The following is a 27548-nucleotide window of genomic DNA, read 5'->3' on the forward strand; positions in this document are numbered from 1 at the left end:
TACTGTCAGTTCCACTTTAAGCCTTTATTAAAAGTTTTGGTGAAATCTACAAGTTGAACGTTTTACATTGCTGCACAGTGATTGGTTCCCACTGAGCACAGACAGTAATTCAAATTCTATTCTATTCAAAACCCCGACTCCAAGTTGACAAAATGGACCAAAATTTGACGAACTGGTGCCGATGTCAAGCACACTCATCAACGGGTTTATTGATTAGCAATACATATGGAGCTCTCTGACACGCTACTAATCAAATAGTCAAAGGCTAATCAGAAGCCTACATCTTAGCTTATTTATCTTTGGGGTGTATCCAAGCTTAGCAGAGTCAATCATCTAGCTGTTATCAATAACTGACACGGTTAGTGTTATGTACCTTTGGTTGGCCCGTTTGAATAGGACAAGAAAGCTTAAAGGTGCAATAAGTTAGATTTTCGTGCCCAAATGTTCCAATATATTATATGTAAATAGTCACTAGTAGCTAATGTGGCTCAAGCTACCCACTAGCTATGGTCAATGGACAAGGAGTAGCTTAAACTAGCCACCAGCTAGCGAACAGTTTGTAAACAACTTCACTTTAAGTGAGACCTTTTGGCTGCTTTTACACAGGCAGCCCAATTCTGGTCTTTTGTCCAATTGTAGGCAAAAGTGCTGATCTGGTAAGTCAAAAGACTAAACAGTGGAAAAAGATCCGAATTGGGTTTCCTGTGTAAATGCTGTCTTTTGGTTTCAAGTCTCCTTCAACAACTGGAACCTTAATGGAGTGAAAGTAGGCAGCTGAACTTCCACTCCTGCTGGAGCTAGCTAGTTAGTGGTAGTTATTTGTTCTAGCTAGCAGATATGGCTAAGTATGCTTGCTAGTCATATAAAAACATGCCCACAAGGGTATATATTGATGTCAACTACTGATAACATTAGCTAGAAAACTGATTGACTTTGCTAAGCTTGGCAACAGCTGTCCAGTCCCAGACAAGGCAGGACAGCAAGCTAAAACAACAAGCATTCTGTACATACATAATAGCGGTGCTTTGTATCAATCAATTACATTGTTGGAATGTAGAGCAATCAAATTCAACCAAAACCATTGAGGGACTGGTTTCATCTCAGACCTGGCTCACAGCACAGCCGGTGAGGTAAGCTGTTTCAGCATGTTTGTCTAAAGTGGAGCATTTGTTCATGTATAATAAGTCATGTATAATATACATTAGGCCCAGACTCATCTCAGACCCGGCTCACAGCACACAGCTGGTGAGGTGAAGGATTGAGGGTGAACCCCACGGCCGGTGTGAGGTCCAGATCATCCTCTGTTACTCCAGGAGGAGGAGAGAAACGAAAGCGCTGCAGGAGGGAGGTGAAGAAGAGAAAGAGCTCCATCCTGGCCAGACTCTCCCCCAGACACACCCTACGACCTGGAAGAAGATAAAATGAGGGAGACAACATATGACAATTAGGTCTACATAGATTTCCTATAGTTGACATAAATTGTACACACATTTCCATACCATAAACTCTCCCTTGGTCAAAGCAATTCCCCAAACTCTTAATTTTAGAGTACCATAGAAGGATTCACTTACCCAGTCAGTATGGATACAGAAACAGTGGAACTCACCTGCAGAGAAGGGCATGAAGGCATCCCTCTTGGCGAATCGACCTTCCTCATCCAGAAAGTGGGCGGGGTTAAAGGTGTGTGGGCTCTCCCATTCGCTTCCGTCTTGTAGGACAGACGTCAGTAGAGGAAACACAAGCGTCCCCTTCTTGATGAAATATCCCTGGAAGGTGACATCTCGGCTGGTGGTGTGAGGGATGGCAATGGGTAAAATGCTGGCCAGTCTCTGGGTCTCATGGATCACTGCATCAGTGTAGGGCAGGTTCATCCTGTCCTCTGCTAAGGGCTGACGACTTCCTATAACCCTGCTGATCTCCTCCTGGACCCGGTCTGAGACAGAAAGGAGGGAGGACCAAAGTTACTACCCTCAGAGAAAACGTCATCTTAATAATCTTTACCCTGGACATTTTATAATTTTTACAACATGGCTTGATAACTTAAACGCGGCTCCATGTGAACGATACCTTTATTAACCTACGTACCAAAACAGTCACCTTTTCTGCACAGTTCAATGTTCACACTTGATGCATAACACCTTTTTGTAAAACAGTAGTCCCACTTGTACACAAGACACTTTTTGCAAAACAGTAGACAACAGCTACACAAGACAAAGTAAATTGTATAAATCATGTCCAACAACACTGTTAGTTTCTCAATTGCTTGAACACTTTCCTCAAAACAGGGATAACGCAGCCCACGCAAACAGTATAATTTGTCATAGAATGACAAGGTCATCTCACCATTCATCACATAATGGCTCAACAAATACTAACTATCTGTAACGTTGAGTCAGGAAGCAGGTGCAGATGGTGAGTTTAATAATAACGACCATCGCAAGTACAAAACAAGAGACACATCAGGACATGAAAACAGAACCAATTCTGCCTGATGACCGAGGTTGGTGAGGGCTAAAAGAAGGGAGAGTAATCAGGGTGGTGATGAAGTCCAGGCGAGCTTAACGATGGTAGCAGCTGTGCGCAATGATGGTTGCCAGGTGTGCGCAATGTGGGTGGCCAGGACCGGTGGATAGTAGACCGGCATTGTCGAGTGCTGGGGGAGAGAGCAGGAGTAGGTGTGATACTATGACCATCAATAAAATATATTTTTCTATTAAATAGAGTAAATGGTACGAGAATGTAATCAACTATTTCATAGACAGCTGTTCTCTGAATTAGCATCCAATACTAAAGCAGGAAGAATTTCAATAAACCTAAATTGATACTGTTTAGAATATTGTAACGATGTAAATGTTTACAATGCATTGAAGATAAATCAAAGAGAAGAGATGTTGAAAGTGCAATTGTGACTTTAGTACTGTAAAACAAGTCACAGTACAAAGAGAGTTTACATGTTAAAAGATATGGGAGTACTTGTTATTGACTGTGATATTAATTTAGTTTTGTTTGACATTATGTACACAATAGGTTTGTTTCCTGTGTAGAGAGTTGTGTCTAGTGTTTTGCCAAACACTGCTTATCATTTGCATTTAATGTGAAAACAATGAGAAATGACATACTGTTGTGCATAAAAGGGGATTGTTTTGGCCACGCGGATCCCAGTTTTTGCAGGTAGTCTTGTTATTTTGATGGATGTATTTGCATTTTTAGTTTATCTTTAATTTTGATGGCGTCGACAGATGGCAGCATTGCAACTAGCTGTTAGGAAACTGCAGTATTTTGTTTGTTTATGTACTATTTCTTTACGGAATTAGCTCTATAATTGTTTTGTGCCATTACATACAGCCGGGAAGAACTATTGGATATTAGAGCGGCGGTAACTCACCAGAACTACCAGCATCACGACCAGGATTACGACCTGGAGCAAATCCTTTGTTTGCTCTCCTCAGAGCAGTTAAATTAATTCCAGAGGCTGACCCAAAACAATGCCGGTGGAGGAGAGGTACTCGGGGCGGTCTTCTGGTCCGACTTAGGAAGCGTGCACACCACCCACCGCTCCTGAGTATTTTACTCGTTAATGTCCAATCGCTGGATAATAAAGTTGACAAGCTCAAGGCGAGAGTTGCTTTTCAGAGAGACACCAGGGATTGTAATATACTCTGCTTCACGGAAAGATGGCTCTCAAGATATTCTGTCTGACTCCAGAAAGCCAGTTGGGTTCTCAAAGCATCGTGCCGACAGGAATAAACATCTCTCCGGGAAGCAGAAGGGTGGAGGTATATGTTTTATGACTAACGACTTATGGTGTAACTGTGATAACATACAGGAACTCAAGTCCTTCTGTTCACCCAACCTAGAATATCTCACAATTAAATGCCGACCGTACTATCTCCCGAGTGAATTTACATCAATAATAGCCACAGCTGTCTATATCCCCCACTAAAGCCAATACCACGATGGCCCTTAAAGAATTTCAATGGACTTTATGCAAACTGGAAACCACATATCCTGGGGCAGCATTTTTTGTAGCTGTGGATTTTAACAAAGCAAACTTGAAGAAAAGGCTCCCGAAATTCTTTCAACTCTATGTACTCGCACGGCTAAAACGCTCAACCACTGTTACACTACCTTCCGTAATGCATACAAGTCCCTTCCCCGCCCTCCATTCGGCAAATCGGACAATGATTCCATCTTGCTCCTCTCTTCCTATAGGCAGAAACTCTAACAGGAAGCACCCGTGGTAAGGACTATTCAACGCTGGTCTGACCAATCGGAATCCACGCTTCAAGATTGTTTTGATCACGCGGACTGGGATATGTTCAGAGTAGTTTTAGAAAATAATAATCTCATTCACCGTATCGGTAAATGTGTCTATCAGGAAGTGCATAGGAGAGGTTGTACCCACTGATTATTAAAACCAACCACAACCAGAAACTGTGGATAGATGGGAGCATTCGCTCAAAACTGAAAGCGCGAACCACCGCATTTAACCAGGGCAAGACTGGGAAAATGGAAGAATACAAACAGTGTAGTTATTCCCTCCACAAAGCAATCAAGCAGGCTAAACGTCGGTATTGGGACAAAGTTGAGTCTCAGTTCAACAGCTCAGACACGAGACGTATGTGGCAGGGTCTACAGACAATCACGGATTATAAAAGGAAAACCAGCCACGTGGACACCGACGTCTTGCATCCGGACAGGCTGAACACCTTCGCTCACTTTGAGGATAATACAGTGCCACTGATACGGCCCACTACCAGGACTGTGGGCTCTCCTTCTCCGTTGCCGATGTGAGTAAGACATTTAAGTGTGTTAACCCTCGCAAAGCTGCCGTCCCAGATGGTATCCCTAGCTGCGTCCTCAGAGCATGCACAGACCAGCTGGCTGGTGTGTACACAGATATATTCAATCAATCCCTATCCCAGTCTGTTGTCCCCACATGCTTCAAGATGGCCACCATCTCTTTCTTAGGTACAGGGACAAAGGTAATTGAACTAAATGACTATTGCAGCATAGCACTCACCTCTGTCATCATGAAGTGCTTTGAGAGACTAGTCAAGGATCATATCACCTCCACCCTACCGGCCACCCTAGACCCACTTCAATTTGCTTACCGCCCCAATAGATCCACAGACGATGCAATCGCCACCACACTGCATACTGCCCTAACCCACCTGGACTAGAGGCATACCTATGTAAAAATGCTGTTCTTTGACTATAGCTCAGCATTCAACACCATAGTACCCTCCAAGCTCATCATCAAGCTCGAGGCCCTGGGTCTGAACCCAGCCCTGTGCAACTGGGTCCTGGACTTCCTGATGGGTCACCCCCAGGTGGTGAAGGTAGGAAACAACACCTCTTCGCTGATCCTCAACACTGGGGCCCCACAAGGCTGTGTGCTCAGTCCCCTCCTGTACTCCCTGTTCACCCATGACTGCGTGGCCAAGCACGCCTCCAACTCAATCAAGTTTGCAGACGACACAACAGTGGTAGGCTTGATTATCAACAACGATGAGACAGCCTACAGGGAGGAGGTGAGGGCTCTGGGAGTGTGGTGCCAGGAAAATAACCTCTCACTCAACATCAACAAATCTAAGGAGATGATCGTGGACTTCAGGAAACAGCAGAGGGAGCAACCCCCTATCCACATCGATGGGACCTCAGTGGAGAAGGTGGAAAGTTAAGTTCCTCGGCATACACAGACAGTGTGGTGAAGGCGGTTCAACAGCGCCTTTTCAACCTCAGGGATGCTGAAGAAATTTGACTTAACACCTAAAGCCCTCAAACTTTTACAGATGTACAATTGAGAGCATCCTGTCGGGCTGTATCACCGCCTAGAACGGCAACTGCACCGGCCACAACCGCTCCAGAGAGGTGGTGCTGTCTGCCCAACGCATTACCGGGGGCAAACTTCCCACCCTCCTGGACACCCACAGCACCTGATGTCACAGGAATGCCAAAAAGATCATCAAGGACATCAACCACCCGAGCCACTGCCTGTTCACCCCGCTATCATCCAAAAGGTGAGGTTAGTACAGGTGCATCAAAGCTGGGACCGAGAGACTGGAAAAACAGCTTCTATTTCAAGGCCATCAGACTGTTAAACAGCCATCACTAGCACATCAGAGACGGCTGCCTATAGACATAGATTAGAAATAACTAGCCACTTTAATTATGTTTCCGTATCTTGCATTACTCATCTCATATGCATAAACTGCACTCTACACTATTCTACTGTATCTTAGCCACTTTGTGTTTACATATTGCATCACCCATCTCATATGAATATACTGTATAGTATTCTATACTACGCCACTGACTGTTAAACAGCCATATCCAGCACATCAGAGGCTGCTGCCTATAGACATATATTAGAAATCACTGGCCACTTGAAGGAAATTAAACACTAGCCACTTTAATGTTTCCGTATCTTGCATTACTCATCTCATATGCATAAGCTGTACTCTACACTGTTCTACGGCATCTTATCCACTTTATTTGTGTTTACATATTGCATCACCCATCTCATATGTATATACTGTATTCTTTACTATGCCAATGTATCTTAGTCCAATGCCGCTCTGACATGTATGTATATATTCTTAATCCATTCCTTACGTAGATGTGTGTGTATTTGGGTACACAGTTGAAGTTGGAAGTTTACATACACCGTAGCCAAATACATTTAAACATAGTTTTTCACAATTCCTGACATTTAATCCTAGTAAAAATCCTGTCTTAGGTAAGTTAGGATCACCACTTTATTTTAAGAATGTGAAATGTCAGAATAATAGTAGAGAGAATTATTTACTTCAGCTTTAATTTCTTTCATCACATTCCCAGTGGGTAATTAGTTTACATACACTCAATTAGCATTTGGTAGCATTGCCTGTAAATTGTTTAATTTTTGTCAAATGTTTCGGGTAGCCTTCCGCAAGCTTCCCAAAATAAGTTGGGTGAATTTTGGCCCATTCCTCCTGACAGAGCTGGTGTAACTGAGTCAGGTTTGTAGGACTCCTTGCTTGCAAATACTTTTTCAGTTCTGCCCAAAGATTTTCTATAGGGTTGAGTTCATGGCTTTGTGATGGCCACTCCAATACTTTGACTTTGTTGTCCTTAAGCCATTTTGCCACAACTTTGGAAGTATGCTTGAGGTCATTGTCCATTTGGAAGACCCATTTGCGACCAAGCTTTAACTTCCTGATTGATGTCTTGAGATGTTTCTTCAATATATCCACGTTTTCCTGCCTCATGATGCCATCTATTTTGTGAAGTACATCAGACCCTCCTGCAACAAAGTACCCCCACAACATGATGCTGCCACCCCCGTGCTTCACGGTTGGGATGGTGTTCTTCTTGCAAGCCTCCCCCCTTTTCCTCCAAACATAATGATGATCATTATGGCCAAACAATTTTTGTTTCATCAGACCACAGGACATTTCTCCAAAAAGTACGATCTTTGTCCCCATGTACAGTTGCAAACCGTAGTCTGGCTTATTTGTGGCGGTTTTGGAGCAGTGGCTTCTTTCTTGCTGAGCGGCCTTTCAGGTTATGTCGATATAGGACTTGTTTTACTGTGGATATAGATACTTTGGTACCTGTTTCCTCCAGCATCTTCACAAGGTCCTTTGCTGTTGTTCTGGGATTGATTTGCACTTTTCACACCAAAAGTACATTCAACTCTAGGAGACAGAACGCGTCTCCTCCCTGAGCGGTATGACGGCTGAGTGGTCCCATGGTGTTTAAACTTGCATACTATTGTTTGTACAGATGAACGTGGTACCTTCGGGCATTTGGAAATTGCTCTCAAGGATGAACCAGACTTGTGGTCTACAAAAAAAATTCTGATGTCTTGGCTGATTTCTTTTGATTTTCCCATGATGACAAGCAAAGAGGCACTGCGTTTGAAGGTAGGCCTTGAAATACATCCACAAATGCACATTCTATTTTACTCAAATTATTTCAATTAGTCTACCAGAAGCTTCTAAAGCATGACATCATTTTATGGAATTTTCCAAGCTGTTTAAAGGAACGGTCAACTTAGTGTATGCAAACTTCTGACCCACTGGAATTGTGATACAGTGAATTATAAGTGAAATAATCTGTCTGTAAACAATTGTTGGACAAATTACTTGTGTCATGCACAAAGTAGATGTCCTAACCGACTTGCCAAAACTATAGTTTGTTAACAAGACATTTGTGGAGTCGTTGAAAAACGAGTTTTAATGACTCCAACCTAAGTGTATGTAAACTTCTGATTTCAAATGTATGTTGTGAAACTGTTAGATATCACTTGTTAGATATTACTGCACTGTCAGAGCTAGAAGAACAAGCATTTCGCTACACCCGCAATAACATCTGCTAAACACGTGTATGTGACCAATAAAATTTGATTTGATTTGAATTAATATATTGGCTGTTTGGAGAAGGCAACTAAACTGAACAAAAATCCAAATGCTCACCTTCGATGGCCACTTATATCCTGGAGAAGTGTGCTCTTCACAGGTGAATCCCAGTTTCAACTGTACCGGTCAGATGGCAGACAGTGTGGGCGTCGTGTGGGTGAGCAGTTTGCTGATGTCAACATTGTGAACAGAGAACCCCACCGCCACCATGGGGCAATGGTATGGACAGGTATAAGCTACGGACAACGAACACAATTGCATTTTCTTGATGGCAATTTGAATGCACAGAGATACCATGACGAGATCCTGAAACCATTGTCGTGCCATTCATCTGCCGCCATCACCTCATGTTTGAGCATGACAATGCACGGCCCCATGTCGCAAGGATCTGTACACAATTCCTGGAAGCTGAAAATGTCCCACTTCTTCCATGACCTGCATACTCACCAGACATGTCACACTTTGAGCATGTTTGGGATGCTTTGGATCGATGTGTATGACAGCGTGTTCCAGTTCCCGCCAATATCCAGCAACTTCGCATAGCCATTGAAGAGGAGTGGGACAACATTCCACAGGCCACAATCAACAGCCTGATCAACTCTATGTGAAGGAGAAGTGTCGCACTGCATGAGGGAAATGGTGGTCTTACCAGATACTGACTGGTTTTCTGATCCACACCCCTACCTTTTTTAAAGGTCTCTCTGACCAACAGATGCATATCTGTATTCCCAGTCATGTGGAACCCATAGATTAGGCCCTAATGAATTTAATTCAATTTACTTATTTCCTTATATGAACTGTACCTCAGTAAAATCTTTGAAGTTGTTGCGTTTATATTTTTGGTCAGTGTATATTTTAAAAATGCATTTAGTGTAATGAAAAATGGCACTGAGTTCCGTGTCTTGAAAATCTAAAATGATGTTTCAAAAAATACGGAAAAGCTGCACACAAAAAATATACACCTGTCCAAGCTGTAGGGTGGGGAAGTCAAGTTGGAGGGTGGGGAAGTCAAGTTGGAGGGTGGGGAAGTCAAGTTGGAGGGTGGGGAAGTCAAGTTGGAGGGTGGGGAAGTCAAGCTGTAGGGTGGGGAAGTCAAGCTGGAGGGTGGGGAAGTCAAGTTGGAAGGTGGGGAAGTCAAGCTGGAGGGTGGGGAAGTCAAGTTGGAGGGTGGGGAAGTCAAGCTGGAGGGTGGGGAAGTCAAGTTGGAGGGTGGGGAAGTCAAGCTGGAGGGTGGGGAAGTCAAGTTGGAGGGTGGGGAAAGTGCATTATCTGGTCGACATTGAAGGATGTCGAACAGATGTAATTCGAGTGTAATTTTCAGAGAAACTTTCTGAAGACTTTTTGCAGACAATTTATGGACTCGTTTTTTTATTTATCTTTCTGTTCTGATAATAAATATTATAACTGTGTATTCTACTCCAATCATGCATCTTTCCAGGTATTTGCGCCACTGCTCTCCATCCCAAGTTAAGAACCTGTTGTCCTCTGTGGCTACAGTATCCTTTATTGCCACATAAATACCACACCATAGTACAATTCCATTTTATATATATATATATATATATATATATATATATATATATATATATACATATATATCACTTGGCTGCCTTACACATGTAGGTTATCTCAATGAGAAAATCTGGTTGAAATGTCATCATTTCTACACATTTAGTTACATTCATGTAGATTGCAGCTTTATTAACAGTGTTCAAGCATTTGAAACAAACTACACTGCTCAAAAAAATAAAGGGAACACTTAAACAACACAATGTAACTCCAAGTCAATCACACTTCTGTGAAATCAAACTGTCCACTTAGGAAGCAACACTGATTGACAAATTTCACATGCTGTTGTGCAAATGGAATAGACAAAAGGTGGAAATTATAAGCAATTTGCAAGACACCCCCCAAAACAGGAGTGATTCTGCAGGTGGTGACCACAGACCACGTCTCAGTTCCTATGCTTCCTGGCTGATGTTTTGGTCACTTTTGAATGCTGGCGGTGCTCTCACTCTAGTGGTAGCATGAGACGGAGTCTACAACCCACACAAGTGGCTCAGGTAGTGCAGTTCATCCAGGATGGCACATCAATGCGAACTGTGGCAAAAAGGTTTGCTGTGTCTGTCAGTGTAGTGTCCAGAGCATGCAGGCGCTACCAGGAGACAGGCCAGTACATCAGGAGACGTGGAGGAGGCCGTAGGAGGGCAACAACCCAGCAGCAGGACCGCTACCTCCGCCTTTGTGCAAGGAGGTGCACTGCCAGAGCCCTGCAAAATGACCTCCAGCAGGCCACAAATGTGCATGTGTCAGCATATGGTCTCACAAGGGGTCTGAGGATCTCATCTCGGTACCTAATGGCAGTCAGGCTACCTCTGGCGAGCACATGGAGGGCTGTGCGGCCCCAGAAAGAAATGCCACCCCACACCATGACTGAACCATCGCCAACCGGTCATGCTGGAGGATGTTGCAGGCAGCAGAACGTTCTCCAAGGCGTCTACAGACTCTGTCACATCTGTCACATGTGCTCATGTGCTCAGTGTGAACCTGCTTTCATCTGTGAAGAGCACAGGGCGCCAGTGGCGAATTTGCCAATTTTGGTGTTCTCTGGCAAATGCCAAACGTCCTGCACGGTGTTGGGCTGTAAGCACAACCCCCACCTGTGGACGTCGGGCCCTCATACCACACTCATTGAGTCTGTTTCTGACTGTTTGAGCAGACACATGCACATTTGTGGCCTGCTGGAGGTCATTTTGCAGGGCTCTGGCAGTGCACCTCCTTGCACAAAGGCGGAGGTAGCGGTCCTGCTGCTGGTTTGTTGCCCTCCTACGGCCTCCTCCACGTCTCCTGATGTACTGGCCTGTCTCCTGGTAGCGCCTGCATGCTCTGGACACTACACTGACAGACACAGCAAACCTTTTTGCCACAGTTCGCATTGATGTGCCATCCTGGATGAACTGCACTACCTGAGCCACTTGTGTGGGTTGTAGACTCCGTCTCATGCTACCACTAGAGTGAGAGCACCGCCAGCATTCAAAAGTGACCAAAACATCAGCCAGGAAGCATAGGAACTGAGAAGTGGTCTGTGGTCACCACCTGCAGAATCACTCCTGTTTTGGGGGGTGTCTTGCTAATTGCCTATAATTTCCACCTTTTGTCTATTCCATTTGCACAACAGCATGTGAAATTTATTGTCAATCAGTGTTGCTTCCTAAGTGGACAGTTTGATTTCACAGAAGTGTGATTGACTTGGAGTTACATTGTGTTGTTTAAGTGTTCCCTTTATTTTTTTGAGCAGTGTATAAACTGGTCTGTGGTTCAAGTGGGCAATTTGGAAATGTTTACAGCAAGTAACACCTTGATTGTCTTGCATTACTACAATCACTTGCAATGTCTGTACAAAGGCGTGTGTCTGTGTGCACATTGATACTTACCCTGTATAAGGGGGTACTTGGCCATTAGCATCAAAGCCCAGCGTAGGGTGTTCCCTGTGGTGTCTGTACCAGCAGAAAACAGGTTGCCCACAGAGGATATCAGGTTGTTGTCATGGTAGTGAGAGTTCTTGTTGCCAGATTCCTTATACAGACAGAAAAAGCATTTTAAAAAAGGGGAGAAAATATTTGTTTTCCCCTCAAAAGTCATGGTCTAGCAGTCTTTGCATTCTTTTTCAAAGGTCAAACATTTGCTTTCAAAAATGTGTTTTTACATGTAACTTCTACACACATGGTGTAGCAGTCTTAGCTGCAGCCCCCAGAAAACAGACACTTAGTGTACAAAACAAATGATGTTTCCATGGATTAGATCAGGGATCATCAACTAGTTTCACCCGCGGGCCAATTTTTTTCTCTCAAACCTTTCTTACATTTGTAGACGATCACACGTGTCTCTCTATGCATGGGAATACTTGGGAACAGATTTCCAAAATGAAAAATCAGTTGGAACAGATTTCCTGGTGGTTTTAGTATTTTGTAAAAAAAAATTACATTTAAAAAAAAAAAGAAACCAAAGAAAACCACCCGCATGCCAAATTCGGTCTGCGGGCTGCCAGTTGGGGAAGCCTCACAGACTGACCAGATAAATCCAGTTGAAAGCTATGATCCCTTATTGATGTCACTTGTTAGATCCATTTCAAAATCAGTGTAGAAGGGGAGGAGACAGGTTAAATGAAACATTTTAAGCCTTGAGACATGGATTGTGTTTGAGTGCCATTCAGAAGGTGAATGGGCAAAACAAAATACATAATTGCCTTTGAATGGGGTATGGTAGTAGGTGCCAGGCGCACCAGTTTGAGTGTCAAGAACTGCAACGCTGCTGGGTTTTTCCACGCTCAACATTTCCCCATGTGTATCAAGAATGGTCCACAACCCAAAGGACATCCAGGCAACTTGACACAACTGTGGGAAGCAGTCTAGTCAACATGGGCCAGCGTCCCTGTGGAATACTTGACACCTTGTAGAGTCCATACCCCCAACGAATAGAGGCTGTTCTGATGGCAAAAAGGGGTGCAACTCAGTATTAGGAAGATGTTCCGAGTGTTTTGTACACTCAGTGTATACCGCTGCAGCCTGGGCCCAATGCCATTTCAGCACAATATCTCCTATATTTTCTCCATTCTCTATCACATGGGCCATTTACGCATTTCTCAATACCCACTAAATCCCTAGATGTTTTCATTCAAAGAATTTAATAAATATATTTTTGGGGGGGTAGATCAGCTTTAATATTGCAGATGGAAGCTACAATCTATCAATGTAAATGTCAGCATCATTTCCAATCCCCCATATTGTTTTTGTAAATATGTACAGTGCATTCGGAAAGTATTCAGATCCCTTGACTTTTTCCACATTTTGTTCATTATTTTGTACATTAATTTTTTTCCTCAATCTACACACAATACCCCATAATGACAAAGCAAAAACAGGTTTAGACATTTTTACACATTTATAATGAAATAGAAAACGGAAATATCACATTTACAGGGCTGAGATTCATTCGTACTACACCGGCTCCGATGCGCGTCTTATTTGGCAGGACTTGCAAACTATTACAGACTACAAAGGGAAGCACAGCCGCGAGCTGCCCAGTGACACGAGCCTACCAGACGAGCTAAATAACTTCTATGCTCGCTTCGAGGAAAGCAACACTGAGGCATGCATGAGAGCATCAGCTGTTCAGGACAACTGTGTGATCACGCTCTCCGTAGCTGACGTGAGTAAGACCTTTAAACAGGTCAACATTCACAAGGCTGCGGGGCCAGACGGATTACCAGGACGTGTGCTCCGGGCATGTGCTTACCAACTGGCAGATGTCTTCACTGACATTTTCAACATGTCCCTGATTGAGTCTGTAATACCAACATGTTTCAAGCAGACCACCATAGTCCCTGTGCCCAAGAACACTAAGGCAACCTGCCTAAATGACCATAGACACGTAGCCGTTCAAAAGGAACACCTACGTGAGAATGCTATTCATTGACTACAGCTCAGCGTTCAACACCAATGTATCCTCAAAGATCATCACTAAGCTAAGGATCCTGGGACTGAACACCTCCCTCTGCAACTGGATCCTGGACTTACTGATGGGCCGCCCCCAGGTGGTGAGGGTAGGTAGCAACACATCTGCCACGCTGATCCTCAACACTGGAGCCCCTCAGGGGTGCGTGCTCAGTCCCCTCCTGTACGCTCTGTTCACCCACGACTGCGTGGCCTGGCACGACTCCAATACCATCATTAAGTTTGCAGACGACACAACAGTGGTAGGCCTGATCAAAGACGAGACAGCCCATAGGGAGGAGGTCAGAGACTTGGCCGGGTGGTGTCAGAATAACAACCTATCCTTCAATGTAACCAAGACTAAGGAGATTATTGTGGACTACAGGAAAGGAGGACTGAGCATGCCCCCATTCTCATCAACGGGGCTGTAGTGGAGGAGGTTGAGAGCTTCAAGTCTCTTGGTCTCCACATCACCAACAAACTAGAATGGTCCACACACACCAAGACAGTCGTGAAGAGGGCACAACAAAGCCTATTCCCCCTCAGGAAACGAAAAAGATTTGGCATGGGTCCTCAGATCCTCAAAAGGTTCTACAGCTGCAACATCGAGATCATCCTGACTGGTTGCATCACTGCCTGGTACGGGAATTGCTCGGCCTCGGACCGCAAGGCACTTCAGAGGGTAATGAGTACTGCCCAGTACATCACTGGGGCTAAGCTGCCTGCCATCCAGGACCTCTACACCAGGTGGTGTCAGAGGAAGGCCCTAAAAATTGTCAAAGACCCCAGCCACCCCAGTCATAGACTGTTCTCTCTACTACCGCATGGCAAGCTGTACCGGAGTGCCAAGTCTAGGAACAAAAGGCTTCTCAACAGTTTTTACCCTCAAGCTATAAGACTCCTGAACAGGTAATCAAATGGCTACCCGGACTATTTGCATTGTGTGCCCACCCCTCTTTTACGCTGATGCTACTCTCTGTATATCATATATGCATAGTCACTTTAACCATACCTACATGTACATGCTACCTCAATCAGCCTGACTAACCGGTGCCCCCTCACATTGGCTACCCGGGCTATCTGCATTGTGTCCCGCCACCCATCACCCGCGAACCCCTCTTTTACGCTACTGCTACTCTCTGTTTATCATATATGCATCGTCACTTTAACCATACCTACATGTACATACTACCTCAATCAGCCCAACTAACCGGTGCCTGTATATAGCCTCGCAACTGTTGTTTTTCACTGTCTTTTTTACTGTTGTTATATTTCTGTTGTTTTTTTATTTCTTTACCTATCTATTGTTCACCTGATACCTTTTTTACTTAGAAATTGCACTGTTGGTTGGAGCCTGTAAGTAAACATTTCACTGTAAGGTTGTATTCGGCGCACGTGACAAATAAACTTTGATTTGATTTACAGTGGCTTGCGAAAGTATTGACCCCCTTGGTATTTTCCCTATTTTGTTGCCTTAAAACCTGGGATTAAAATATATTTTTTTGGGGGGGGTTGTATAACTTCCAGGATGACTCGGAGGCTCAAATTCTCTCCCTCCGTCGTTCCCGTAATCACCCATCGATTCGGATTGTCAAAGCGATGAGGGAATCGAGATCCGTAGGTAACTCCTGAGCAGCAAGCTCGTCCTTGACCTCCTCCGAGACGCCGTGCAGGAACATATCGAACAGCGCTTCCTGGTTCCAAGCACTCTCCGCTGCCAACGTGCGGAAATCCACCGCATAATCTGCCACACTGTGGGAGCCATGCCGAAGCTGAATTAACTTAAGGGCAGCCTCTCTCCCGGGAAACGGGGAATCAAAAACCGTCTTCACTTCTCCCACGAACCCCTCCAGACTAGCGCATATGGCCAGCTGTTGTTCCCATACAGCAGTAGCCCAGGTGAGAGCCCTCCCGGACAACAGCGTGATGAGGTAGGCTAACTTGGAGCGGTCCGAGGGGAAGGAAGAGGACTGAAGCTGGAAAATGAGGGCACACTGCGCTAGAGACCCCCGACAGGTGCTTGGCTCTTCATTAAAAGCGTTCCGGAGGTGGTCCCGAGAAGGTGGAGTGGCAGAATGAGACGGCGCTACTCCCAGCTGAGTTACTGAGGGGCTGTGGGGTTACCGCCGTAGTAGGCTGCCTCCCAGACAACCCGTGGAATTTCCCCAGCAACATGTCCAACGCCCTGTCATGGCGTTCAGACAGCATTTGGACTCCCTCCATAAGGCCACGAAGCAATTCCTCATGCCTATCGATGGTGGCTCCTTGGGAGGAGATGGCGTTGCGCAGCTGGCCCGGGGCTGCTGGGTCAGTCATGGCCAGTTCGTACAATCACGTTTGAAGGTAAGACCCAGGTGCAAACAATGTTGAAGTAACAAAAGTTTATTAATTCGAACACGAGCAGGAAAAGGTACAGGACGACAGGCAGGATCAGAGTCAGGTCAGGCAGAGGTTGGTAGTCCAGAGTAGCGGGGCAAAGGTACAGGATAGCAGACAGGGTCGGGGCCGGCAGAAAGGTCAAAACCGGGAAAACTAGAAAACAGGCACTATAGACAGGACAGGAGCAAGGGGGAAAATGCTGGTAGGTATGAATGAATAAAACAAACTGGCAATAGACAAACAGAGAACACAGGTATAAATACACAGGGGATACTAGGGTAGATAGGTGACACCTGAAGGGGGGGTAGAAACAAGCACAAAGACAGGTGAAAGATCAGGGTGTGACAGAAGCTGGTTGAGAAAATGCCAAGAGTGTGCAAAGCCGTCATCAAGGCAAAAGGTCGCTATTTGAAGAATCTCAAATATAAAATATATTTTGATTTGTTTAACACTTTTGGTTACGACATGATTCCATATGTGTTATTTCATAGTTTTGATGTCTTCACTACTATTTTTACAATGTAGAAAATAGTGAAAATGAAGAAAACCCTTGAATGAGTGGGTGTTCTAAAACTTTTTACCAGTAGTGTATATGAGAGAGAGAGCAAGGAACTTTTTGAAATACATTTTCCTTTATTATTTCCCCTAACCCTACCATCCCTCCCCTAATTGAAGTAAACTAATGGACAACAACACTTAGGCTTCTACTTCCAGCTTAGACAGTACATAATATATACATTTTATGGACACAATGTATTTTAAAATAGTCATATTTTGTTTGTTTTTAATCCTATCCTTCAGCTACCCTCATCCCCACCCATCTATCTCTGAAGACCATTCAGTTTGATTTCTATTTGCCATATATTTCAAACTGCTGTTTCACAAAAGTTCTGAACCTGTATACATTTTACCAACACAGTATATTTTACATGAGTTCTCTTGTTTTTAATTGAGATGATTGTAATGAGATTTCATACCTCCAGGGTCTGCTTTCGGACAAGGAACGAGTCCACAAAGCCTCTACACATCTGAGGGTTGAGAGTCTCCTTCAGCCCCCTCACCAGCTCCCTCATCTCCTTCTTGTTGTTCTCAATATTCTTCAACAACAGCTTCCTGCTTTTCAGCCAAGGGCCCAGCCAGGGGAACATGTTGTACAACTATCTCCCAATAAAAAAAGTAAAGCATGAATTAACCTCTATTATTCCAGTAGCATAGAACAAATTTGAACAATTATTTAATTTTCCTGGTTTAGTCAAGTGTGACCCGTTTGCCATTATTCTCTGAGTGAGAAACAAATTAAACATAATGTACCTGTATTGAAACGGAGCCAGCAATTCGGAGGTTGTCATTGGCTCGTTTTACAGTTGCTTTGAACTTGGGGTCAGAGTATTCAAACCTGCTGCCATATATAATGTTTGCGATTATGTTGGAGACAGCATAACTCAATGGCTGGGTTGTGTCGAATGCTTTACCTGTTACAAAAGGTCATCAGAAATTGAATTAGCAAACCTAAGGGGAAAAAATTATGCAACCTGTTTTTTGGTTTTCAAATCAGAACTACAAATTCTTACCCTTGTGATTTTCAAACACTTCAATCAGGTAGTGAATTTCCTCTAAGATTTTCTCTTCAATCACTTTCTTGCCCATCCCAAAGTCTCTAAGGTTCGCCAAGGCAAAGCGCCTCATCTCTTTCCATGATTCGCCATTGCCAAACAGAATACCTACCAGTATTGAAAAGTAATATTGTGCAGGTGTCAGGAATTAATCATGTAAGGAGAAAATAAAAATGTTGTCAAATATTTGGGCTGCTGTTACAGCACCAAATATGCTTGCTTGGCAGAATATTGTCTAGAATGCAACAGTTAATCGGATTACAAGTTTCACATATCCCACATTACCATGTCCATTGGTGAAGTCATAGGACACAGGAAGCATGCCCCTGTCCCCAAACTCCTCTGCATGGTTGACCAGCGCCTGCTTGACCGTCTTGTATCCTGCCAGGATGACCACTTTTGTGGGTCCAAAGTGAACCGTGAAAACAGACCCATATTTCTTGGACAGCTGTAGAACATAAAATAAGACTAAATGCATGGTTTATTAAAGGTCCCGGACAGTGAAAATCATGTGGTTCTTCAAATTGGATGATATTTGGATGTAACTAGTTCATAGTAGGTTGACCTGTAGTTGGTACATTGACAAAGTTGATCATAAAGTTACTGGTCCCTCCCCCCCATGTCAAACACTTGGATTCATGAGGCAGGCATTACTTCTGGCTTTATGCCATGTCACGTAAAGCCGGAGATGTTATACACCAATGGTAGAGTCTTATGATCTTAATTTAAATATGTAACACCTTAAAAGCATCATCACATGTACGCATCATACGGTTTTGTTTACAAACCGTAACATAGCTTAAGTGGAACTTACCAGAACTAAACTGGTAACTAACCCCTTTTCACCTACGTTGTGGCTTTTAGCTAGCAAGCTACTTACCAGAATTCCACATGTCAGTGTTCATTTAACTACACTGATTTCCAAATAATGAAGACATCCAACAGCATTGGCTGCACCGAAACTTATGATCATGTCACGCGAGTTCAGTGCACGTTTCAAGCGAAGTTGCTTTATCAATTGGGGAGAACATTCAATGGTCTTGTCAGGATGCTACTCCTGAAGACAGATGCTGTACCATCATTGACAGTGGATCTTTCAAGTGCTGTCCATAATGTAGTCTGATGCGGTTGCTGTAACTCTTGACTTGTGAACTGTATATTTTCTGTAACACACCTGATAGGGATGGAAGAACAAAAACCATATAGACTAAGCCCCCTGCATTGAGACTGAGAACTGCCAACATACAGCTGACATGAAGGAATGTTGTCCACAAAAGGAGCAGTCAGGAGTGCAACTTTGGTTTAAGTAGTGAGGGGGACACAACATTTAAAAAATGTCATTGAAAAGGGACAATGTGCACATAGGTTAGGTTACTATGGTGACCATAGGTTAGGTTACTATGGTGACCATAGGTTAGGCTACTATGGTGACCATAGGTTAGGCCACTATGGTGACCATAGGTTAGGCCACTATGGTGACCATAGGTTAGGCTACTATGGTGACCATAGGTTAGGTTACTATGGTGACCATAGGTTAGGTTACTATGGTGACCATAGGTTAGGTTACTATGGTGACCATGGGTTAGGCTACTATGGTGACCATGGGTTAGGTTACTATGGTGACCATGGGTTAGGCCACTATGGTGACCATGGGTTAGGCCACTATGGTGACCATAGGTTAGGTTACTATGGTGACCATAGGTTAGGCCACTATGGTGACCATAGGTTAGGCTACTATGGTGACCATAGGTTAGGTTACTATGGTGACCATAGTTTACGTTACTATGGTGACCATGGGTTAGGTTACTATGGTGACCATGGGTTAGGTTACTATGGTGACCATGGGTTAGGCTACTATGGTGACCATAGGTTAGGCTACTATGGTGACCATAGGTTAGGCTACTATGGTGACCACAGGTTAGGTTACTATGGTGACCACAGGTTAGGCTACTATGGTGACCACGGGTTAGGCTACTATGGTGACCACGGGTTAGGCTACTATGGTGACCATAGGCTAGGTTACTATGGTGACCATAGGCTAGGTTACTATGGTGACCATGGGTTAGGCTACTATGGTGACCATAGGTTAGGCTACTATGGTGACCATAGGTTAGGTTACTATGGTGACCATAGGTTAGGTTACTATGGTGACCATAGGTTAGGTTACTATGGTGACCATAGGTTAGGTTACTATGGTGACCATGGGTTAGGTTACTATGGTGACCATAGGTTAGGCTACTATGGTGACCATAGGTTAGGCTACTATGGTGACCATGGGTTAGGCCACTATGGTGACCATGGGTTAGGCCACTATGGTGACCATAGGTTAGGTTACTATGGTGACCATAGGTTAGGCCACTATGGTGACCACAGGTTAGGTTACTATGGTGACCACAGGTTAGGTTACTATGGTGACCATAGGTTAGGCTACTATGGTGACCATGGGTTAGGCTACTATGGTGACCATAGGTTAGGCTACTATGGTGACCATGGGTTAGGCCACTATGGTGACCATAGGTTAGGCTACTATGGTGACCATAGGTTAGGCTACTATGGTGACCATGGGTTAGGCTACTATGGTGACCATGGGTTAGGCTACTATGGTGACCATGGGTTAGGCTACTATGGTGACCATAGGTTAGGTTACTATGGTGACCATAGGTTAGGCTACTATGGTGACCATGGGTTAGGTTACTATGGTGACCATGGGTTAGGTTACTATGGTGACCATGGGTTAGGCTACTATGGTGACCATAGGTTAGGCTACTATGGTGACCATGGGTTAGGTTACTATGGTGACCATAGGTTAGGTTACTATGGTGACCATGGGTTAGGCTACTATGGTGACCATAGGTTAGGCTACTATGGTGACCATAGGTTAGGCTACTATGGTGACCATAGGTTAGGTTACTATGGTGACCATAGGTTAGGTTACTATGGTGACCATGGGTTAGGCTACTATGCTGAGCGAGCGTTGTGCCTTTTCATTTTCAATAAGTATCATTAGCCATTTGTCTCTGTCTGCAAATTGTTCTCCTGAAAAGGTGGACTGTAACCTATGGGACTATGCAAAACGTAGCAAGTGTCATTGTTGCTGCTTCAGTTCAGTAGCCATACCTGCGAGAACAGGTGCTTATGTGGTATCAATTATATAGAGTAGACTACAGCCAGTGATTGTCACACAAGTAAATGTAGGTCTCATGGTAATGGACCGTTAATTTACATAAACACATTTAGCATCTCCTGGCTTCCACACAGCCTATAAGTCACTGATGCAGACCTTTGGAACATCTACATTTGAAAAAGTCTAATAAATCCATGTAATATGGCCTACAACTTCACAATAAATCCATTAGACAGGTCTAAAGAAGCATGATATGAAGGAAATTTAGTCTTTTTCAGAAGAACAGAATAGCATACTCTGAGTTGTCCTTATGTTAGGCCCTGATTTGGCTATGCCATATGGCTGTGGGCTGCACTAGTTCATTTAGCAGACAAGATTAGCTTAGAATTCCAAGGCATTATTTTATAATATGTTATAGTATGAAGAATATAACTGAACAAAGCTGAATATAAATATTTTCTCCAAACGATTTGAGGTAGTGCACACACGTGGATATTCTGTGTTGAGCGGTTAACAAAGAAATAGGTACTCCTATATGCTTAATTTAGATGTTATTTAGTTGTTCGACAAAACGTTGGGCTATAGGTTTTGATGTTTAATACACTAAGGCTGCATGATGAGATTGATGATTTGAAAAAAGGCATGAGCTCTGCTTTGTGCACACTTCATTAGGCTCTCATTCACAATTTGACAAACACTTGATAATGCCTTGAATTTCACAGCAGCATCCCCTTTGTGGCCGTAATGCACCCTAAAAAATCCATGGCTTTGTTGTGCCCTTCTTACTTCTGCATGCTCTCCATCACATGATCGGGTCTTTCTCACAGGCTAGATGTTGGAAGAACTGTCCACATTTACTTTTCGTCAGCCAACAAGATGAGTAGGCCTAAGGAATGGCAAAAGTACTAGCCTATGTCAATCTACTCTCCCCCATAGTACAAAAGTCAACCGAGAAATAAATATTCCGGACAGTTGTGGTATGGAATAGATCCCAAATTAATACAACCACTAACATCAAACATTTTTTTTACACAATGTGGCTGACGCAACAGATCAGAACGTTTAGCTTAAAATGTTAAACCATTAGGCTATTTCATCACATGTAAGCACAGCAATGCTGTTCCTCCTTCACTCACACTGCCAAACATACCCTCGTAAAACTGCCTATTCTACCGATCCTCGACTTCGGCGATGTCATTTACAAAATAGCCTCCAACACTCTACTCAGCAAACTGGATGCAGGCCATCACAGTGCCATCCGTTTTGTCACCAAAGCCCCATATAGCACCCACCACTGCGACCTGTGTGCTCTCGTCGCTGGCCCTCGCTACATATTCGTCGCCAGACCCACTGGCTCCAGGTCATCTATAAGTCTTTGCTAGGTAAAGCTCCGCCTTATCTCAGCTCACTGGTCACCATAACAACACCCACCCGTAACACGCGCTCCAGCAGGTATATCTCACTGGTCATCCCCAAAGCCACACCCACTTTGGCCACCTTTCCTTCTAGTTCTCTGCTTCCAATGACTAGAACGAATTGCAAAAAATAAATAAAAAATTAAAATAATAATAATTATCGCTGAAGTTAGGGACTTATCTCCCTCACTAACTTTAAACATCAGCTATCTGAGCAGCTTACCGATCGCTGCAGCTGTACATAGCCCATCTGTAAATAGCCCACTAAACGACCTACCTCATCTCCACATTGTTTTAATATACTTTTTTGCACACCAGTAACTGTTCTACTTGCACATCATCTGCACATCTATCACTTCAGTGTTAATTTGCTAAATTGTAATTGCTTCGCTACTATGGCCTATTTATTGCCTTACCTCCTTACTCCATTTGCACAAACTGTATATAGATTTTTCTATTGTATTATTGACTGTACTTTTTTTATCCGATGTGTAACTGTTGTTTTCTTCTTTTTTTCGCACTGCTTTGCTTTATCTTGGCCAGGTCACAGTTGCAAATGAGAACCTGTTCTCAACTGGCCTACCTGGTTAAATAAAAAATGCGCACATGGCAGCAGGCTATAAGCGGAAATGTTCCATTAGCGGAACACAACATTATCAAAAGTGACCGCAAATGCGATTATGCATGTAATGCTTTTACAATAAATTAGCATTTCTTTTGAGAAAATGATCTTCCCCAAACTTACGCGCTGCTTATGTATGCCAGTTAGGCTCTACACCCATTGTAAAGAGGATTAATGTGCTTAAAATGTAAGAAGTTATTTGGCAACTTTAGTTGTGATACAAAACTTATCAAAACATATAGGCCTATGGGCTCAGCTACATGAGGTGTACAAATATGATTTGAAAAAGTCGCACAAAAGGCTGTTTCTTATGCTGGGCATCATTCACAAGTGATAATACATAACTCAGGCTAATATTGTCACCTATCAGACTATTCTTGATTTAATATTGTCTTTAGATATACTAGATAATATGTGAGAAATGTGTTTTGATTTAGAATGGACCATTATCATACACCTGTCTCCAAACAAGGGGCAGCAGAATAAATACATTTCATCTATGCACTTAGAGCGGATGGAGAGCGCTTTCCCATGACTCATTTTCCTGCCAGCCAGGTAGTCTGTACTCCTGTTGTAAAGATAAGCAATGTGCTTAATATTAGGGGGGGGGGGGGGTACACGGGCGGGAGGATGTGACTAAAGGGGGGAATGGGTGGGGGCCATCTTTATGTACATTTATTTTTTATCTGTAACCCTCTGAAAAATAAATAAACTCAATAAAAAGTTGTTCACAAAAAACCCATTACAGGCTACATAGATTAGCTCCTGGATCTCCTCAACGAGGTCACCCTTGATCCAGCGTATGTGGGGAAGTAGTGCGAGCTGTCCATCCCAGGAACCCTATCTGCCCAGTGTGAGAGGCCTGACAAGTAGGAGGCCATAGCTGGATTTGTCTCCCTGCTCTTATGCATGCGGAGTGCCTGGATACAGCCGTTAGCCGTGGTATATTGGCCATATACCACAAACCCCCGGGGTGCCTTATATAAACTGGTTACCAATGTAATTAGAACAGTAAAAAGTAATTGTCATACCCGTGGTGCATGGTCTGATATTCCACAGCTTTCAGCCAAATCAGCAGTCAATGCTCGATCCAGGTTAAGAATTGGAAATAAATCCCCTTTGCGCATGTGCATAACTATGGATAAATCTGACAGGAGAGTTTGAGTGATGAAAATTGGCCAGAGGATCTTGAAATCTCTAAGCAAGAAATACTTGGATTAACATGAAAAAATAATGTTAGGCTGTTTTCTGGCCATTGTTCTGTTACTATGTGCCAAATGTTAAGACTACAAACCGTTCAACGGCCCATTTGCGAGATTGACTTGTCATTTCAGTAGGCATAGGCTACAGACTAAAATCTAGGTTTATGGTTGTAATTCAATTCTGCCATGGTTTGCTTAGATAAAGGCAGGTAGCCTATGATGGGCCTACATCTCATTTCCGATAGTCTACAGTAGCCTAGACAAGATGCAGTGTCAAGTGTGCTCCCTCTCTGGCCTCTAGGTCATCAGGCTGCTCATTATCCCTCACACCTGTCACCATCGTCACACGCCCACGGGCAATTTTTCTATGAATTGGTTTTCCATGACCAGATAGGCTTCACAAGTGGCACAGATTGATTTGTAATGACTCCAGTGATATCATCATTTCCACATATTTATTGTATCAAAATGGTTGCCTATAATGGCATATACATGAATAGGCTACTTGATGGCCAACAGAGGCAAATGTATCATTCTCCATATTTAATGTCAGTTTCATTGAGGATTTCCATTAAAAAGAACCACACGAGGGAGTTCCAAAACTTCCATTTAATTTCCACTTGGGCAGCCGAGACCCAAGAACTGAGCATGCATAAAGCACTTCACTTGATATCGTTTTCTCTAAGCAGTCAACATTAGAATGCAGTTTAAACCCCCTCCGAGTCATTTCCCAGCGCTTCGTCTCCATTATTTATTGATGCATCCAGGCTGTATCACAACCAGCTGTGATTGGGAATCCCAAAGGGCAGCGCACAATTGGTCCAATGTCGTCCGGGTTTGTCCAGTGCAGGCCGTCATTGTAAATAAGAATGTGTTCTTAAATACTGGTAGGTATTCAACTGACTTGCCTAGTTAAAAACGTATTAACACGTTTTATGGAAAAAGGGTTGGAAATACAGTGGGGCAAAAAAGTATTTATTCAGCCACCAATTGTGCAAGTTCTCCCACTTAAAAAGCTGAGAGGCCTGTAATTTTCATCATAGGTACACTTCAACTATGACAGACAAAATGAGAATTTTTTTTCTCCAGAAAATCACATTCAGCCAGTCTCCAGATCTCAACCAGATAGAAAATCTTCGGAGGGAGTTGAAAGTCTGTGTTGCCCAGCAACAGCCCCAAAACATCACTGCTCTAGAGGAGATCTGCATGGAGTAATGGGCCAAATTACCAGCAACAGTGTGTGAAAACCTTGTGAAGACTTACAGAAAACGTTAGACCTCTGTTATATACCCTTTGTTGGCAATGACAAAGTATTGAGATAAACTTTTGTTATTGACCAAATACTTATTTTCCACCATAATTTGCAAATAAATTAATTAAAAATCCTACAATGTGATTTTATGGATTTTTTTTCTCATTTTGTCTGTCATAGTTGAAGTGTACCTATGATGAAAATTACAGGCCTCTCTCATCTTTTGAAGTGGGAGATCTTGCACAATTGGTGGCTGACTAAATACTTTTTTGCCCCACTGTAGGTGTCTCCATAATGACTATTTAAATAGCCTACCTACAACTGGTAAAAAGTTGTCACAATGTGCACTGATCTCTTATCTCTCGCTCGGACAATAACTGCAGTGCTCTCTCAACACCCCTCTGGCCTTCCCTATGGGGCGGGAGGGGGGGTGATAAGTGACAGAATTAAGTGTGGCTGTGTGGTGACAGACAAAATATTTGTTTTACAAGCGGCAGATGGGATTTTCCAGAGTGCCTGCCCCAGATACTTTCATTAGAGACAATGTTTGTTTTTTCGCATTGTTGGTAATTTTGTACATAATGTTCCTGCTACCGTTTCTTTATGACCGAAAGGAGCTTCAGTATATCAGAACAGCAATTACTCACCTTGAACTGGACACAGATTTTAGTGAAGAGAACATGACAACACCTTTTCCCTCTCAGGATACTGAAAATATTTGACATGGGTACCCAGCTCCACAAAAGGTTCTTCAGCTGAACTGCAGATTGTCCCTTTAACTAAGCTCTCAAAGTATCTAGAAGCTATTCAAAATAAATTAACCAAACACAGACTATGGAGATAAGTGTGTTACTTTAGAAAATGCAGGTGTTATGAAAAGCCCTGTGAAGTAAACAATGCATGAAATGTAAATATAAAAACTTGAACTAAAGGTTGTTGGAAGCAGTTCTGTAACAAATAAAGTATAATTCTATGTTGACATATCTCCTGAAGTGATATCCTTGCAATATAAGTTGGATTGAAGTATGTGTGAGCTATTTGGGTGAGTTGTTTGGTCTGTGACAAGAAAACTATTAAGATTGTGTTTTTACCCCTCACAAAAACTATCCCTTTAAGCATTTATGACCGATACGATTTTCAAGCAAAATGCCTCTATGTGAGTGAATGCACGTTGGTCATCATTTCACCTGTATTATTTGATAACATTCTGCAATTAAAAAAACTGAAATGGAACATTAATGGAGAACATTCTCTGAAAACATTCATAAACTCAGAGCGAGTGTGGTAAGTAGGGCCACATCAAAATAAAAAACTTTTAGAGGGCTCCTGTGTTGACAAAAACTATTGCTAACTGGTTGAAACACTATATTGCTTTGACAATACATGCCTATTGAAACTAACTGGAAATGTTAAACCTGCTAAAGTAAACATTTTGAAAATATTTACTCAGGTAAAACAATGTCACAGATCATATCAACAACCATAACATAGTTTAATCTCAGGACTTGCTCTCACCTTACAGAGGGTGCGGTAGGGCCTCTTGAGATCCAGCTGGAGCATGTTACCAAGCAGGGGCAGAGGCCTGGGTCCTGGAGGCGCCTTCCCCTGTTCCTCAGAGTTGGAACCGGAGAAGAGGCGGTAAAGGGCCAGCAGAAACAGCAGAGCCCCCAGCAGTGTCACCGTACTTGATGTCTGGAGAAGACCTTCTATAAGAGACATCTTCAAACAGCTCTTATACCTACACAGGGTTAAAAATAGTGACTACTTTCTGTTCATTGATCTGCCTGCCAATGGAGGCTCACCTTTTATAGAGCATGGAACAGCCTCAGGGGAGGGGCTAAACATTCTGAAAAAAATGTCTCTTATCTATGCGAAGGTTACTACCGGTCATCATCCTATGAGGATGTATCATATTAGACCTTGATCACCACTAGATACAATTGAAGGCAAGTGTAAAAATAAACATTTACAGACCTTTGAGGTTTGACTGTGTTAAAGACTATCTTTTGAATGTCATTTAGCAACTATTAGATACATATTTCCA

The 27548-nt window shown here is 43.2% G+C and overlaps 1 protein-coding gene across 1 annotated transcript; it reads right to left on the reverse strand.

Annotated features, from left to right (window-relative positions):
- On the reverse strand, positions 1 to 27266 carry LOC129833866 (cytochrome P450 2K1-like). The gene is made up of 8 exons (XM_055898708.1): positions 27020 to 27266; positions 18175 to 18337; positions 17848 to 17997; positions 17588 to 17748; positions 17254 to 17433; positions 11840 to 11981; positions 1607 to 1933; positions 1 to 1406 (listed from the first exon to the last, which is right to left on the reverse strand). Exons 1-8 carry the CDS (start codon positions 27221 to 27223, stop codon positions 1219 to 1221), a joined length of 1515 nt encoding a protein of 504 aa, XP_055754683.1. The 5' UTR covers positions 27224 to 27266; the 3' UTR covers positions 1 to 1218.
- Positions 27267 to 27548: the final 282 nt, after the last annotated feature.

The sequence above is a fragment of the Salvelinus fontinalis genome, chromosome 34, assembly GCF_029448725.1.
Source record: "Salvelinus fontinalis isolate EN_2023a chromosome 34, ASM2944872v1, whole genome shotgun sequence".
In the NCBI taxonomy this organism is placed as follows: domain Eukaryota; kingdom Metazoa; phylum Chordata; class Actinopteri; order Salmoniformes; family Salmonidae; genus Salvelinus; species Salvelinus fontinalis.